The sequence below is a fragment of the Calonectris borealis genome, chromosome 13 (assembly GCF_964195595.1).
Source record: "Calonectris borealis chromosome 13, bCalBor7.hap1.2, whole genome shotgun sequence".
NCBI classification, from domain to species: domain Eukaryota; kingdom Metazoa; phylum Chordata; class Aves; order Procellariiformes; family Procellariidae; genus Calonectris; species Calonectris borealis.
This window is the reverse complement of record NC_134324.1, coordinates 14,776,175-14,793,842: the sequence shown is the minus strand read 5'-3', so window position 1 is coordinate 14,793,842 and position 17,668 is coordinate 14,776,175. Positions and strand designations below refer to the sequence as shown.

At 38.8% G+C, this 17,668-nt stretch overlaps 1 protein-coding gene across 4 annotated transcripts in view; it reads right to left on the bottom strand.

The window, feature by feature from the left end:
- FMR1 (fragile X messenger ribonucleoprotein 1) overlaps positions 1–10,949 on the bottom strand; it is a 34,876-nt gene extending 23,927 nt beyond the window's left edge. For all 4 annotated transcript variants that reach the window (XM_075162259.1, XM_075162263.1, XM_075162261.1 and 1 more), the window contains exons 1-3: positions 10,453–10,949; positions 1,860–1,912; positions 700–793 (exon numbers count right to left, since the gene is read on the bottom strand). In XM_075162259.1, the coding sequence (XP_075018360.1) occupies positions 700–793; positions 1,860–1,912; positions 10,453–10,503 (198 nt within the window). In that variant the 5' untranslated portion in view covers positions 10,504–10,949. The remainder of the gene's footprint in view (positions 1–699; positions 794–1,859; positions 1,913–10,452) is intronic.
- Positions 10,950–17,668: the final 6,719 nt, after the last annotated feature.

The window sequence follows — 17,668 nt, the reverse complement described above, 5'->3', positions numbered from 1 at the left end:
AGGTCTGATGAGGTCCTACCAGTCAATGGAAGGGAGAGGACATGTATCTACACTTCTTTAGCACATATATGATATTGGCCACATCCACACCAAGGAAGTTTTGCCATTTTCTTATCTTTCAAATCAAAATACACTTAAATAGCATGCAAGCAAAACGTAAGTCTTGAACATTCTCTTTTTTAAAGTAATTATAAAAATCAATTTTATAATTTTATAAAATAAGGAAGTGTTAGCAATGTGTTATATTAAAGAGCCTCTCTCTACATATACGTATTTATATTTACACACATATTTTTATATTTTACGTACACACACATATAATGCAAATTATCTCATTCAGCTTCAAGTTTTAGTAGTATAGACATTATTAACTTACAGCTGAAGAACTACAGTCCAGCATCTATTTCTAGATTAATTCAGTTCTGATAAAGAACTGATCTGTAATCAAAGAAACGCTGATCATGTTTGTAAATCAGCATGGAGGTCATGGTACATGGAATTCCAAAATAGCCATATGGTTTACACCTGTCAAAATCTCTTTTGGATGACATGCTTGACATTGTGTTTTACGTAGTACTTGGAATCAAAAAAGGTGACAGCATATAACATGGAAGCAAGCCTTCCACCAGCCTGGCTGACATTTTTCACCCCGAGTTCTCTCACTTCTCAAAACAAATGTTGTTAATGGAGCATACATACCTCTACTTCATCACTTTCATTTATATCTTTATTATAGCCTGCAGGTGGTGGAAACCTCACATCATGGAATGGTATTTGTCTCTCTGGTTGCCAGCTAGAAATAAAAATACAGTCAATGGCCTAAACGTTTTCACCTTCTTTGTAAACAGAAATCAGAAACATTTTCAGTCCATTAATTTTACATTTTTAAATTTTGTGGAGCTTTTGTGCATATATGTATTAAAGATAATGTGATCCAATGTATGTATAATAAGAAGAAACACACTAAGTGACCATGAAGCATCTTAAATGAATCCCCGATGCTACCTCCACTGTTATGAAATCTTCAGGAAGCACTTTTTACTCTATTTACAGTTATAGGTTTTAACATTAACATTAGAAACACATGTTGAAAAACATTACATTACATTTTTGGACACTTCCTCCAAAACAAGCCTATTTCTTCTTTTTCTTTGGTTCTACTATAGACTATGAAAACTTGATCAGGATTCAGTCGGCACACAGTTTTAATTTTCAGTTTCTTTAACAGAGACTGGATAAAATGAGCATGACAAGAAAAGATTATTTTTAAAGAAACTAGAAAACAATTTCCAAAATACAACAGATGATGCCATAACAAAGATTCACAGGAAAAAGTATATAGCAGTGTGTTATTTCCTTCCTGAAGGAAACGAAACCTGAAGTAAATGGTATAACGGAAGGTTAACTTTTTATGCCCTTAAATGATGGGAAAGGAACATCATTTCATTTCTAGCTTAGAAAACCGGTATTTATCAGTTATCTATAAAACAAAGGTTTGTAATAATGTAATCTGCTAAATCTAAAATGAGACATTCACATGAGAAAGAAGCAGTCATGGTACCACTGCCGACCTATTCAAACACTGGTTGTCACCATGTAAATTCAATAACAACATGTTATCTTCCCAACAAAACCCATGTTACTATAGTTTTGTACGTAAAAATATTTAAACAATTAAAAGCATTTATACAGAAATGTCACAACACAGTAAATATCAAAAATAATTCTAAAACATGCTAGCAGCAAGCTTAGGGTATCTAAAAGATGCTACTCTGTATTATTAAGCTATATTTAGGTTAATCAAATGCAAGGTTGATACTCTGTATCATTTATAGGTATAACATCAGCAATACACTTACTTGTTTTCAAATGCAACTGTTATAGAATCTTCATGCACATCCTTTACAAATGCCTGTGTAGAAAGAAGGGTATAATTATGGTCTGCTTATGGATATTTTAAAAAATAATTTTAAACTCATACAACTTTCACCAATATTGATGAAACTCAAAATTTAAGTATGCTTTCAAGTCAGTCTTTTTAATTTCGCAATAGACTTATATAAAATGCATACTGAAAGCTGATAACCTCCTTGGGTTCATGACTGCTAGAGTACTGATACACAGAAAGAATGCCTGAAGCTATACATGCATTCTTCCTATTTTTTATAAGTAATGGGAAAGGTTACTAATGAATGACAAGATCATTCTGAATAGTTTTGTAACTAAAGTTTAAAATGTTTGATTTTATAATCACATTTTGTGTATTTTGACAGGTGTAGAAATTAAACAACTTCAGTGGCTTAAAAAAATAAAATCCTGTCTCTTCTCTCTTTTACCTCAAGGTAAGTTTGAATATCACACTAGCAAAACTCATCTACATATATTTCAGCACAGTTTTCCCCTTACTTAATTCATCACACTTAACTTCTGTAGTGTACAAACTTAAGATAAATGCCCTGCAGCCTTCCTTCAGCTTCCTTCTGGGGGATGGAGAGCAGTTGTGCCAAGTCTCCCATGCAACCACAAAGCAGAGCACAGAACGAAGATTCGGCACCGAGAGGGCTTTTCCTGCCTTATGCTACTCAACTGACCTTTGATCAATTTTCAGCTTTAAGCCTGAACACCCCCCCTATCTACAGAACAGCAAGATCAATACTCAAAGAACTTTGGGATTTACCAATGAAAATATTTTTCATAGCCTCAAATGATGGAGGTGATGGGACAAGCAGGGATGAAAAGATTGGGGTTTTTTTGTTTCTTTCTTTTTAAAAATATCTCTGCGAACTTCTGAAACAGATAAACATTGGTGAAGTGCTGTGCATTCCACTAATATTTGTCCATATATACTATATCCTTGCAAAATAGATAGATAAAAACCCACGAGCAAGACTGAGTATAAAAGTTTGTTCTACCAATGGAGATCCAACTTAGTAAATCAAAAAATTCTCAGTAAATGAAAAAATAATTTAGCAGTAACTACCGCTTCTGAAGGTTAGTTAATGAACTGTGGAACACTTTATTCTCCTCGCATTTCAAGTTTTCAAGACAAGAACAGCTGTTACCTCTTAGAAGAAGGTAAGAGTTTCTTTCTCATATGGAATCTAAATGTTTTTTAAAAATTCTTCTGATATTTTTCCTTTATAAAGTATTCCAAAGTATTTCCTGAGTTGCAGCAGCATCTCAGTATCAAACAGGAGCAATACCTGATAACTGATACAGAGCTCCAAGAACTGGTTATACTAAAATTAAGCAGTACATGCACACAAGTGTCATTACTTAGAGATATTCAGTACAAGAAAGAAGTGCACTGCTAGTTAATAATCTGAAAACAACTAATGCCACCTTGAATAGAAGTCAAAGCAAAGACACAATGACAATAGCAAAAAATGGTTTTATACCTTGCTCACCTCTCAATACTGTAAGAATAAGGTTACCGGAAAGTTTATTATTGCTAGCATCCAAAGAAGATTTAAAACAGTCTCTAATAGTATTCACATAATTACATATTTCAAAATTCCAAGATACTCCTTCCAAGGGGATTACAAGTATAGTTAATATTTTTTAATGACATGACACATAACAGATTTAAGACCACATCTCAGGATCATGTTGCTAGTAGTACAGAAACACTATTTACATAAAGAGGCAACAGAACTCCCAGTTGATCATTATGGATACTGAACATTTATCTGATGTTTCATATTGCTGTGTCTTCTGTAAGAAAATTCCAGAACTGGATATGCACTTGACAAATACTAGGGTAGTCCTGACTCATTTTGCAACATTACACACATCACCCACAAAGGCTCCACCCACATTTCCTCCAGTGTTTGTCATGTGCAGCTCTGAAGCACCTATTCTTACAGATGTAGCAGAAATGGATGCCTTTAAAACCTGAAAAATACTGTAATCGCTACCAAGTATTTGGTATGACTCCTTCATGCCACAGACTGGAAAAGGATAGGACTTAGTATTATTAGTAACACTTGAGTATGCAAAAGCAGAGATTATTTTATAAAGCAAATCCAACAGAAATGACACCAAGAACACTTACTAGACTTGAGGAAAACAGGTAAGAGTAACACAAGACAACGCCCTGAGAAAGAATTTGTTGGTATTCATAGAATAGCAAAAAATCACTTCTCCTGCTATAAAAGACACTTTCGGAGAAGAAGTCATCCCCTCTATGGTGACAAAAACACCAAAAGACGTTCTAAATAGCACTCTGCAAAAATTGCAAGAAATGACAGAAAAATATACGAGCACAGCAAGCAGCAAAGAGCAAGACTACATCTCATATTCAGATCTGATAGTTCATAATATCCAAGTCATCTTGAGTAGAATCGTAGTGACTACAGCAATATACGTAACTAGTGGTAATAATGCTAAAACCTACCATTAATAAGTAAACCAGATGGTGACACAAATAAATATGTTATCAAGTTGAAGACTAGCCTAAGACCTTTAAACAGGCTAGTACTTATGTTGCCTGGAAAAAGTAAATCTTGGGACACATAGCTAGTTGAAAGAGTATTGAGCTACGCACAATTCTTGTCTTCAATTTGCATCACATCCCAATTTAAAGACTGAAGATCTAGTGCAGGGGATGGAGCGCTCTTGTCATTGTTACTGGGTCTGTCACCATAAAAAGAGCAATGAACTTCACCAGGCTGAAGATGATTCCAACAATATGCAAAGGTTTTCAAGTCAATTACTTAAGGGTCTTACTGCTTTCCAGTTACTACTAAAGCTTTCCTTAAACAGGTCTTCAGCATTGCTTTGGTCACAACCCAGAAACCTGAAGAAACCTGAACCAGGAACATTAAGGATGACTGCTGACCATACACAGGTAGCATCAATACAGGCATTGCTATAATTATAAATCTAACATAATTTCTTTAGTTTATACCAAGTTCAAAAGACTCAACCACAGAAACAGATGGAATACCTGGTTTTCAGTCCAGCCTGGCCAAAAAAGTTGATGTTGTAACACTGTTGTTTGCCTTTTAATTTCCAGCCTTGCAAAATTACAAAAATTCATTGTAATGAATTTTTAATTAATTACAAAGTGAATGATGCCTTGCCAAATACCTAATTTCAAGTACGTAATATATAAAACACTTCTGCCTAACTCGATGTGAGTTTTATGCTTAAAAAAACAATTAACCAGACAAAATATATTAACATCCTAAATATTTGGTTGTCTAATCCCATCTACCCATAGAAAGGTGGTTTTCCTTGTTCTTCAGTTTCTAGAAACATGTCAGAGACACTTGATCACATCAGTTTTTCATAGTCTGTATCACAGCATTATGTCAATTTTCCTTCGGTATAAATATTTAAACAGATCTGTAGTTAGTAAAATGTATTTGAACTCTACAACACTATACATTTGTACACTTCTAAGTACAAATAGAAATGTTTTGAAACATTTCTAAGTTTTTGTAAAAAAGAAATTAATACTTGACCATTCATGCCTTTGGAAAACCAAAATTAAAGCTTATCAGAACTGTTTGGTTTTCTTTATTCTGTGATATGTGTAAAACTATACACATGCTAAAAAGCACTGAGACCTTTAACATCATAAGCCAAATTCAGAGACACAGGACAAGCCACCCCAGATATCAGTAAAAGCAGAGAAGAGGTACTGATTTCACCCAAAGTATTATGAAAAGTACAATAAGCATTCATCAGTCTTTTTTTGAAATAAAGAGTATAAGTTGGGCATGAAAATTCAAACATAAAAGTGCATATATGTGAGTCTGAAATGCATACCCAAGAAGGGACAGAACACTGGCTATGATGTGAACACATAGATGAAAAGATTAAAAACATAGTGAAACTAGATGGAAGTAAAATGAGGGAACAGGACAGTGAAGCAGCAGCTAGGATATCACTATCACTAATAGCAGAGACACCAAATAAGAGTACACAAAAAGAAATCAGAATCAGTTAAAAAGGTTTACTTTCACTTCTGTGAACAGAAGCACATTTTACAATGGCTAAGGTTGATTATTCTTCTCTAATGTGGAAAAAAATTACATGTGCTAAGTTTTCCACACCGAATTTTACTTTCAGTCATATAAACCTTTAACTTTTCTCTCCACGCTTCAGACATAATTAAGTAGAAAAGTTTACAATCCAACATTGGCATGTCAAGGCATTTCTCAAACACAGGAGTATTCACATTCTAAGAAGGGTTATATGCTGAAGACACGGTCTAAATTTTACAAATTATTTGATACAAAGTAAGAATTATTGGAAACACCAACATATTTGTTATTTTTGTGCTAAATGGAATGACAGACACTTCAAAGGAACAAATAAAGGCTCCAGCTGCCATGAAGTTTTGTTGCTTTTTTTAAAGTCTGCTCACATCATCAGATATGAGCATTGTCAACCATTTTAATAAAGAAGGATAACTAACTGTAAGGAGTGAGAGTAGGAAAATATGCTTTTTAAGATAAAAAAATGCTATGTTTATACAAACGTGCATCTGCTAGTTCTGTAAAATTTCATAGCTGTTGGAAGGAGAAAGTCAAAAGGGAACTCACATGGCTAATCAAATCTGAGAAAGGCAGGCCATACAAAGAAACAGAATAGGGAAAGAAGAATAGTCACAGAAATGGTAACCGAACGAGGGAAAAGGGTACAGGCTATCATCCTCAAGAGGACTGAGTAGATAGGCTTGTGAACGTACGAAGAGACTGGAGACATTTGCTGAGGGTAAGTCTGTGTGGAACAGTGAAAGAAAAAAAAAATTGATACAGAATGCAACAGGAGGCCAAGGGAACAGTTGTTAATAGCGACACCTGAAGTAATAAAGAACTAAGAAAGATGAATAATTTTGTCAATTGTAGCTTCAACGAAAAAATGTGAAGTATCTATAAAACCAAGGAAACAATGGCAAAGTGCTGAAACTACTGGGATAAAAAGTGGAAGATTTTTAACAAGGTTATAGAGCAAAAAGTGGCAAAAATTGGTTACAGACATCATATAGATGTTAACAGCAAACATCACTCCAAAACTATCTGCCTCAGAAACAGGATGCTTTCCATCTTGAGCAGAGGATACAAGAAAGAATCACTCCCAATCTGGAAAAGAAAAATCAATTCCATGCTGGAAAGGCATCCAGCATGTCCCCTTTTAGAGGGAAATAATATCTAAAGCTAGTCCCGGGAAGATTAGACAAAGGACCGTCTATTAGTCCTCTGAGATAAGAACTTCAAAACCCAATTTACTACGCCTATACAAGAAAAGACATGAAAAGATATGCCCTAATAGCACACATCTTCAAGGTTTAGTTACTTCACTATGAGCTGCAAAAAGGCAGTTCCCTCCCTTTAGGATTCACAGTCCTGGTGGTTGTTTCTTTCCAAAGATTCTGGGCCCAGCAACATACCAAGTCATGACTAAGCACCTCTAGGTACTAGATTGTCAATTATGCCTGAATCATGCTCACTGACTGCACTGCACTTTCCATGGAATAACTCATATTAGCCAAGGAGAAAAAATTCATGAACGTACGAAGCATTCACCAAGTGGTATTTTAATTCCATTCAGAAAGAACTAGTCTTCACTACAGCGATCACACCAACACAGCCTAGTACTCTGTGATATGTAGCACACCTGACCAGTATGAAATTTTAATTCAAATCTTCCAGTTGAGTATGAATGCATCCTCAAACCACCTCCTATGTTTTGTGTGGAACATGATCCCTCTAGACATATCTCAGAACGCGTTTTGGATCAAGTCCCACAGGTAATAGAAGCAGAGAAAAGACTGGTTTATTACTCTCAGTAGGGCTTAGGTGACAATTAGGCACCCGTATTGTACTGTCGAGACCAAGATGCTGCTGGGTACACTCAAAAATGAAACTAAGTGCTTAGGGACTTGAATTTATAAGGTCCTCAAAGAGAGCTACAAGGAGTATACAAAAACCTGACGTGGCAATTAGGTGCCTACTTGTGCCACTTAGTCCCTTCTTGACTCTAGCAGCCTCATATTCCTCCCCTCCATGTCTTAATATCAAGATAGAGGGTATTTTCCCAAAACATTTACATATTCTGATGAAGATCTTCAGAATGATTCAAAGCCAAAGAAATTATCACAAGTTATCAGTAAACCATGAGACTGAATAAAAGGATTGTTTTGCTTTTGATTTGTTTGCAGTGTTACTGTTTTTAAACATTTCTCAAGAGGCTGCTTAAAGAAACTTTTTAAATGAAAAAAAACCCAACATCTTGCAATTAAATCCGCACTTGACATCATCACACACTTCTTGTTATGCTGGGTCAACTAATTCATTTTATAATCAAATTCCCCATCTGCAAGATGGGCATAAAACTCACAAGAAAACATTTAGATAAATTACTTAATAGCAGAGTGATACTCAGACATTACAATGAAAAAAAAATTGTACCTAAAATTCAAGTAATTCAGGGTAGAGGAAAATTGCTGATTTACATTGAACATTACTGCATGAGGGGTTTTTTTAAAAAACTTTTTTTTAGTTTAAAAAAAAGTTGCTGCATTTATCTTAAGTGTGATGCTCCATCTAGACAGATAATACAGGTGAAAACCAATAAATCTGTGTGCCCCGTTTGTCCCCTTAGATAATTTATCCAAGTCCTCTTGGCTAGAGATTAAGAAGAGACAAAAAAATTCCTATGTTTAAATTTCGAAAAGTTAAAAAGCAAATATAATATGCAACTTGGAGGCAATATCTGTGTTATAACTTGGATACACTAAATCATGTTTAATGAATAAGCTCCGATGAACATATGCTCAAATGAAATTTTCATCTCAACTACAACCAGATATGTCGGTATGTTATGGACAAAAGGGGTACAGGATCCCATGATGTCAAAATTGAACGTAACCAGAAAAAAGTTACAGAAGCTTTCAATTCTCCCAGGTTTCTTTGATAATATTTGTCACTAAAGAATGCACAATCTCATTTTTATCATCATTTATTTTGCATGATTGTGTAAATACTCTCATATAATTTGATAAAAGCCTCATTAAAAGTTCTCTTGCGCAACATATTTATGCCTTCTGTTTCCTTCTGAGCAAATACTGTATCTTTAAAAAGATCTAGGACTTTGGCTACAACACTGCGAACCCACAGGATGCTTATTTACCATATTTACAGACTTGTTTCATACATACTTTTTTTAAAAAAAAATTATTTTCAGAATAAGTGATTATCACACGTATTTTAAAAATAAGCTTTTAGGAGGTCTTTTTTTTTCTTGGAAACACTCAGAGCTGTTGGAACTGTATCATTTGGATACCAACCTGCCCTACCACACTAACATCAGTGTGAAATTCTACCTGTTCCTTCATTGCTAACATAAATATTGGATGTTGCACAATAACTAGGCCCAATTTTTAAAGTACTAGGAACATTTAAACGACGGTAAACTTGTAGAAACCGATCCATGACTGTTTCTGGTATGTTGATAACATGTCAATGATAGTAGGCCCAAACCCACTGTGCTCAAATTTTTTTTTTCTGTGAAAAGGGTAAACCCACAAATTATACCCTATTAATATGTTGATTAATACACCCCAACTCATGCAAAGCCACAGCAATGCTACACAGTATTAATAAAAATATTAAGTACTCAGCATATATGTTCAAGCCTCAGTGATGGCTTTATTCAGCACCAGCACAAGGGCTTGGAAACAAACATGGAATGCCGTTAAGTAGTTTCAGTAAGAAGTACATTCGATAATTAAATGTATTTAGCAACTCAGCACATATATATTTGGTCAAGCAATGTTCTCTTCAATATCAGTAGGCAGTGTCCCCTGCCATGGCATTAAGAGCAGGAATCCACGACAGCATTTTATCATGAACGTGTATTTAACAAGGCCCTCCCCACCCCCCGCCTTAAACGCCGTGCACTAGCAGTGCAGCTCTCCTGGAAACCTAGAGAGCGAGAAAGACTTTCCTTAAGTAGCGACAAAAGCTGAGGATTTATCAATTAATGCCCCAGCCCCAGCCCTGATCCTCGCCTCGGCGCCAAGGAGAAGGCGGCCCAGGGCTCTCCTCGCCTCCTCTCACACACCGGCAGCGCGAGGGCCTCCCCTCCCCACAATAGGGGGAAGGCCCAAGGCCTCCTCGGACGCCGGGGCCCTCTCTCGTCTTCCTCCTCTCCCTCCTCATCAGGCCTCGAGTTCCCTCAGCCCCGGGGCGGCGGCGGCGGCCCCGGCTCCTCTTACCCCAGAGGCCCGGCTCCCTGTCCCCAGACACCGAGAGGGACCCGCCGAGGCCTCCACCCCTGCCCCACTCTTCCTCCTCCTCTCCTTCCTGCCCCGGGGCCCCCGCTTTCCCTCAGAGCGGGGAGGAGGAGCCGCCACCGCCGCCGCCTCCTCCTCCTCCCGTCCCAGGCCCCACTCCCTCCCCTGAGGCCCAGCCCGACCCAGCCGCGAGCACCCGGTACCTTGTAGAAGGCCCCGTTGGAGCCCCGCACCTCCACCACCAGCTCCTCCATGTTGTGCCGCGGCGGCTCGGTGCGGGAGACCCAGGCCCGGCGCCTCCTCCCTTCCCTTTCTCTCTCTCGGCGCAGGAGGGGGAAGAGGAGGAGGGGTGTGTGTGCCGGGGCGGGGGAGGGGAAGGGGAATCTCGGTTCACCCCGAGCCCGAGGGGGTGGGGCCGCGCGAGGGGCGGAGGGAGGGCCGCGGGGGGGGCACTGCGGGGACGCTCCGCGCCTCCGCTCCTCGCCCTCGCCCGCCCGGAAATGAAAGCGAAACGGTCACCGCCGGGCGGCGCGCGCGGGGGGGCGCGGGGGCGCCCGTTTCGAATGTAAACGCTAAATCCGCGTCACGTGACGGGCCGCGGCGGGGGGGGCGGGGCGGGGAGCTGGCCCCAGCCAGCACGCGCCGCTCGCCCACCGCCTAACGGCCGGGCCGCGCGCCGCTCCGCGCCCCTCCCGCGCGCGCGCAGCCGCAGCGGCAAGGGGCAATGGAACCCGGCAGTCGTGACTGAGATCCCGCCTCCTCTCCTGGTGCGCGCCTGAGTGACTGCCGCGCTGGCCAATCAGGTTGCGCGCTGCACCGCGCGTTCTGGCCAGAGGGGGGCGGGGTGCGCGGCCTGCTCCCGCAGGCCCTTGTGACGGGGGGAGGGGCGGGCGGTGTCCGCGGTGCGGAGCGGCCTGGGCTGAGCGAGGGCGCGGGGCGGGCGGTGCTGGGGTCCCCGGTGAACAAACGGGGCCGAGTAACGGCTCCCGGGAGCGATGATACTGCAGGGGCCCGGGGAGAGGCGATGGGAATGGCGGGGCCGAGAGAGCGTGGGGCCGGTGGGATGGGAAGGGGAAGGTGGAGGCCTGGACCGGTGGGGACTCGGCTAAGTCCCTCGGGGACGCTGCGAGAGGTGACGGCCGAGGCAGGGGGAGGTGGGCTCAGCCGTGCAGCGGTCTCTACCTCCCTGGTTGTGGTCAAGAGTGAAGAATAAAATGTGAATCGTTGTGGCAGTGTTTAATGAGTTCTGCACTAAGGAATGGTCTGGCTGCTGTGGTTATGGTGGAGACCTGAACACCTCTTCCAGGGGGTAACACAAGATGAGCAGACCAGTCGGCTGGAAGGCTGATGTGCTCGTCCCTCTGCCTCTCCGCGTGAGAGTCAAGCTTTGTTCACCGAAGTAACAGGTTCGCCATGTAACACACGCTATTGTTTCAGCTACATTTAAACACTCATGGACATTTCAACTCCTAAAGTTTTCTGACAGCAAAGTGTAACACTGCATACGGTTCACCGTAGAACCTGGTGGTGGATATTTTAAAGAGCTGCTGTAGCCATAATGGGGCATTTTCAAGTGTATTGGCACGAAAGTTGCTTGTTCAGGTTTTCATTAGACCTGCACAAACATAAACATAATCTTCCTATGTGGTTTTTTTTTTCAACTGTCTACAAAGAATAAGAGAAGGAAAGAAAATACTTCTACCGTTACCCTCAAAAATTACAATTACAATGTATTACCAAGGCTATGATTTCTCTGAACAAGTGTGTGATGCTCTCCTTACATAAGTCATGGGGTGGAATTCTGCACCTACTGATGAATTTTCGAAACTCTTGAAATCAGTAAGCCTATGATTTCATCTTTCCTCTTGTTTTTTACACTTGTGTTTCAAACCTTGCAAATTAGTGTTTCTCAGTACGCTGCATTTTGCATTGAAGCTATGAAAGGGTGTATGGTATTTCTTGTTAGCCACCAAAACTTTTCCTTTCTGTTTATTTTTTTAGTGTGCAAGAGATTGAGAGTTGCCTGTAGCAATCTCTGTATAATATGTATTCACCTGTTTATTGTGGTGTTTATTATACGCATACATAGTATCGAAGTAAATTTAATAGTGTGACTGCTATGCAATGTACCTTGAAGGGAAGGTGTTTGATCCTCTTTTCATCAGATTTGGATACTCTTTCCAGCAAATTCTTGAGCATGATGCAGGGTCGATTCAACCTAGTGATTCAGTTTGACAGCCTGCTGTGCTCATTAAACAGGCAGTCACAGGACTGACTTGCTTAGGGGTGGCAGAAGTTCCGAGAGGACTGAAGGAGGAAAAATTTAAAGATGAGGAGCAATGACACAAGATTTGTGTATGAATGAAAACACATTGGAGATTAGATCTTACAGAGTATCCATAACGAAATTTAGGTAAAATTTAGTCACAAGTCTCTTGTGACTTGTTCATATTAGAAATACTTTTTTAAAAACTAGAAACCGTGTAAATGGTTCAACTCAAAATTTCAACAGTCTGCTGGGAGAGATGATGCCCAGCTCTAAAACAAAGTTAGCTGAAGGTTTTTTTGCATTCACTATTTGTCATAATTATTCTCTTGTTAGTAAAATAGGTTGCTGTCATGCGGGCAGATTATCTCTGAGCAGTCAGAATATAAAGGTGTCTAATTTAGCTCTGACTTCCCGTGATGATTTCACCAGTTTCCCGAAGCTAAAAGCTGCTGTACTGTATAATCTTCCCTAATACTTAACTTAAATTTTCCTTGCCATTGCTTAAATTCAACAATTTTTATTTTGTCCTAACTAGTGAATGATCTAATCCTTGTCTACTGAATGAGACAATTTACATATTTCCAGAGCGCACTCTCTAGTTTTTCTGCTGATTGACTCTTAAACGTTCCTCTTATTTTCCAAGTTGCTTACTGTTTTTGCTATTTGGCTTCGAACTATCTTCAGACTGGACTGTCCATCCCTTCTGAAATGTGTTCACAAATGAGGTAACTAGTTCTTATGCAGACTTAGAGTAAACTAGATCCTTTTAAATGTGTCTATATTTCAAATGCAGTGACACTATAAAAATACATCTCAGTAATTCCATTAAAGTCTTTTAATATTAAAGGTAAAATGTTATTTCATTCAAATGTTAGACTTCACTTCTTATATATAATCCTAGTGTTCGGCTACACTATGCAGTGGCTATGGGATTATAATTAAATCAAAATTCCCCACCCCTCTACCCTTCCGAATTCTTTCATAGTCCCCAACAATCTCAACTCACCTGTTCCAAGTCTTGGGTTTGGTCCTACAGAAGCTCAGTGCTTCTATTTCTTACTCAGATCTACACTATTTAGTGTTTGCAGGCTGATCTGCTAACTGGAAGGTATTTCAGGCACTCTGCACTTCTGTATTTCCATCTAAGCCTGGTAGTCACAATGTATGTGTCTTATTTCTGACACTGTATTTGATACTGAGGAAAAAAGACTTTGCATTTATCTGAGATACATAGGATTTTGAGTCATTTCAATTAGACCAAACTGTTGTCTTGTCAGTTTAAAGCAGTAGCCAAAAGTTTCAGAGGGCAGGAGACTACCACACTAGTTTAAAGATGATCAGATGCTCTTTTCTTGTTGGTTTGCAATGTAGTCTCAACAAAGTGCCTTCCAGTAATCTAACTGAAATGGTGATGTTTTATAATAACTAGGTCAGCAATTGGAAGAAGCAGTTACAATCAATAGAGATATAAAGATGAAAAACTTCTTAGACAAGGTTGCTTTATGGTTAATCAATAATAGCTAAAGGTTGAATATCATAGAATCATAGAATCTTTTAGGTTGGAAAAGACTTTTAAGATCATCGAGTCCAACCATAAACCTAACACTGCCAACTCCACCACTAAACCATGTCCCTAAATGCCACATCTACACGTCTTTTAAATACCTCCAGGGATGGTGACTCAACCACTGTCCAATGCTTGACCACCCTTTTGGGAAGAGATTTCTCCTAATGTCCAATCTAAACCTCCCCTGGTGCAACTTGAGGCCATTTCCTCTCGTCCTATCGCTGGTTACTTGGGAGAAGAGACCAACACCCACCTCGCTACAACCTCCTTTCAGGTAGTTGTAGAGCGCGATGAGGTCTCCCCTCAGCCTCCTCTTCTCCAGACTAAACAGCTCCAGTTCCCTCAGCTGCTCCTCACAAGACTTGTGCTCCAGGCCCTTCACCAGCTTCGTTGCCCTTCTCTGGACACGCTCCAGCAGCTCAATGTCCTTCTTGTAGTGAGGGGCCCAAAACTGAACACAGGATTCGAGGTGTGGCCTCACCAGTGCCGAGTACAGAGGCACGATCACCTCCCTGCTCCTGCTGGCCACACTAATTCTGATACAAGCCAAAATATAACCAAAGTATTGCAGTTTTATTAGTTTGTCCTTGACTAAAGTGATACCCAGAAATGACATCTATTCAAATCAGGGTGTAGAACAGCGGGTATTCCCAGAACTTGTGAAGAGAAGCTGAACTAAACCGGGGAAGATTTGCAAATGTTACCGTGTGTGTACAAGAAATCAGATTATGCTATGCCTGTTCATTCAGTTCTTTGAATAGTTAATGTGAACTTTATCTGGGAGTCCCAATAAATACTCTAAAAGGCAGTGTTCACATGGAGAGGCAATGAAAGTATAACCATTACAAAAAGACAAACCTGAATATGTTAAAATGATTAAAACAAAACATCCTTCACTACATGTATTAGACTGGTGGGTAATCTTCTTTGATCTTGTAAAAATATATTAGTGAGAAGAGCCAACTAATCTGTATTGGTTTTCTATTGTAATTACTTAAGCTGACCTTCAATTAAACTTGTTTCTTTGTTTCTTTTATAAGTCATTACTCCACCTTCTCCTCCTCCAAACGTATAGTTTTCTGTACAGTAAATTTGGAATAGATAGGCATCCAAGGTTCATTTTGTCACAGATTCTACTTTAATGTTTCCACTAGTGGTTTTTAGTTTCTACAGTATACTGTATCTTCCTGACCTGAATATGGAAGGAAGCCTGAGGGATTTAAGTCTGCTTTGCTCCTGCAGTACAGAAGCTTCCCAGTTTCACAGAAAAGAGTCAAAGAAGTAAATACTGGAATCTAAACTTCAGAGGGTTATTAAACTTCATAATTTATAAAAATATAATCTTCCAAAAATATATTTTTTTAAAATACTACTTAGTAACTACCAAGCTCTAGCTCAGTTTGGTCATCCAGAAAACAACTGTCATTGTCATTCAACTCACCTGTGAAATAATTCTGGGTAACATCTGCTTTATTTGCTCCATGTGATGTTATTTGTTGGATTAATGGGTCTTATTTAAAGTTAATAGTAATTTCTGCATTCTTCCAGAACAATATCTGTATATTCTGTTGTTGGTCTACAACTCTGAGTAACACATTTCCTTTTTTCTTTTTGAATATCAGTAGTGAATTTGAAAACATACCATGTAGCGTTTTGCTGCTCAATTATTCAGTTTAATCTCCCACTCATGAGTTTCTATCCATTTCTCTTGTAACCCCATGAATGCATTTATTAGTACATTAAGCCTGCATGTTATTTCATCTGTAGACGTATATTGGTATTGTAAACAGACCGTGTTAATAGACAACACTTGCATTCATATGTAAATCTGCACGTTAGTTTATTCAGCTAATTTTTTTTTTTTATTAAGCATTAACCAAATTGCATTTGAGATGAAAGTGAAAAGATTCCCTGAATTATGTGGGTCTTGAAAATGAACGAATTAAAACAGAAAAAAAATACAGAAAACTTGGAGTACAACTGGTTAGAATGCAATGCAAGAGAAATGTTCTATTCTTTTCACGTGGTCGGAAAGCACATTTGTAACCATAAACATACAGATGCTCCCCTACAATATGCATGCTGGATGGCTATGTATGAATATTGTATGGTAATCCATACAGTAGTCCTCATTTCAGTTAAGTGAGGTTTAGTATGAACATATAGCACTTAAATCATAGTTTATGTCTCTGGAAGCTATAAGCCTTAACCTTCCATGATCCTCATGAGTTAGGCATTAATGTTGCCATTTAGAAGAGAAGAGATTGGTGCATTAGGAGTTAACTCACCAAGGATGGCTTTGGTTCATAGAATTAAGAATCATATCCAAAAGTTACTGGCATCAAAATGGTTGTGATTCACTTGGCAATCTTGAGAGCAAGGCAAGTACAGCTCTACATTTCAGTGGCCATAAGCAGAACCTTAGATAACAATTCAGATGAAGAGAGCTACACTGTAGACATCTACACTTACTTAGGTGAATTCCACATTATGAGCCTTTACTGAGTTTTTAACCAGCTCCTGTCTATTTGTTGAAGGGCAGTATTCATCAGCATCAATGTCAAAGATGGAACTCATGAGCTTATAGGATCTAAATTTCTAGTCAATGTAGAACATAAAGTTATTTGTACAATAGACATTTCTAGAATATTTCACATCTAATTCTATAACACAGAATGCAAGCATGTTTTTCTAGTACCCATGGTAAATCAATTGAGCGATCATCAGGTAGTGATTTTAGCAGTGCATTCATTCCGTTGTGCGTACGAGCAGGACGCTTCAATACTGAAGCTAGTGCAGAGATTTATGAAGGTTGATTACTGCCTCTTTGAACATACTGCAGTTTTTGCTGAGATTAATCTGAAAAGATCACATGACTCTTCCCAATCCATAGCAGAATTCCCAGTGATGTCAGGCAGCAATAGCACTATATTTCAAAAGCTATATATGCTAGTACGTTTATATGGCCTTAACATTATTTGTATTGACCCTGATAGGGAGTGCTATGGATGTACTATATGAAATGTCATAATTCTGACAGACCGTGATATTTAACTTCCTATTACAAGCATATATAACTTAAAAGATTTGTATTTTTCCACTAAATTGTTATAGAAAACAACGCTGTAATCTTATACTGTGGCAACAGGTGAATAGTGTGAAAAAAATAAAAAGCAAAGGAAGCAATCAGCCTGTAATAATAGTCTTTAGTCCTGTTTTCTGGGTTTTTTTCAGCTAACATAGCTGACATTTTTGTCTCAATAGCTAACATTTATCCTTTACTAGTTTGAGAAACAGTCTTTGACATAACATTTATAGATTTTTATATATTTTTATATATTTTATATATATAAAAAATATATATTATATATTATATATATGTTTATAGGGTTTTTTATATATATATATATATATTTTCATGTTTGGACTCGATGATCTTAGAGGTCTTTTCCAACCTTAATGATTCCATATCCTGGACATATTTGGCGTAGCTATACTTTCACCTTTCTTTTTTTCCTGTGGGTTTCAAAAATCACTTAATATTAATTTGCATTTTCTGTAACTTCACAAACTGCAGAAAATA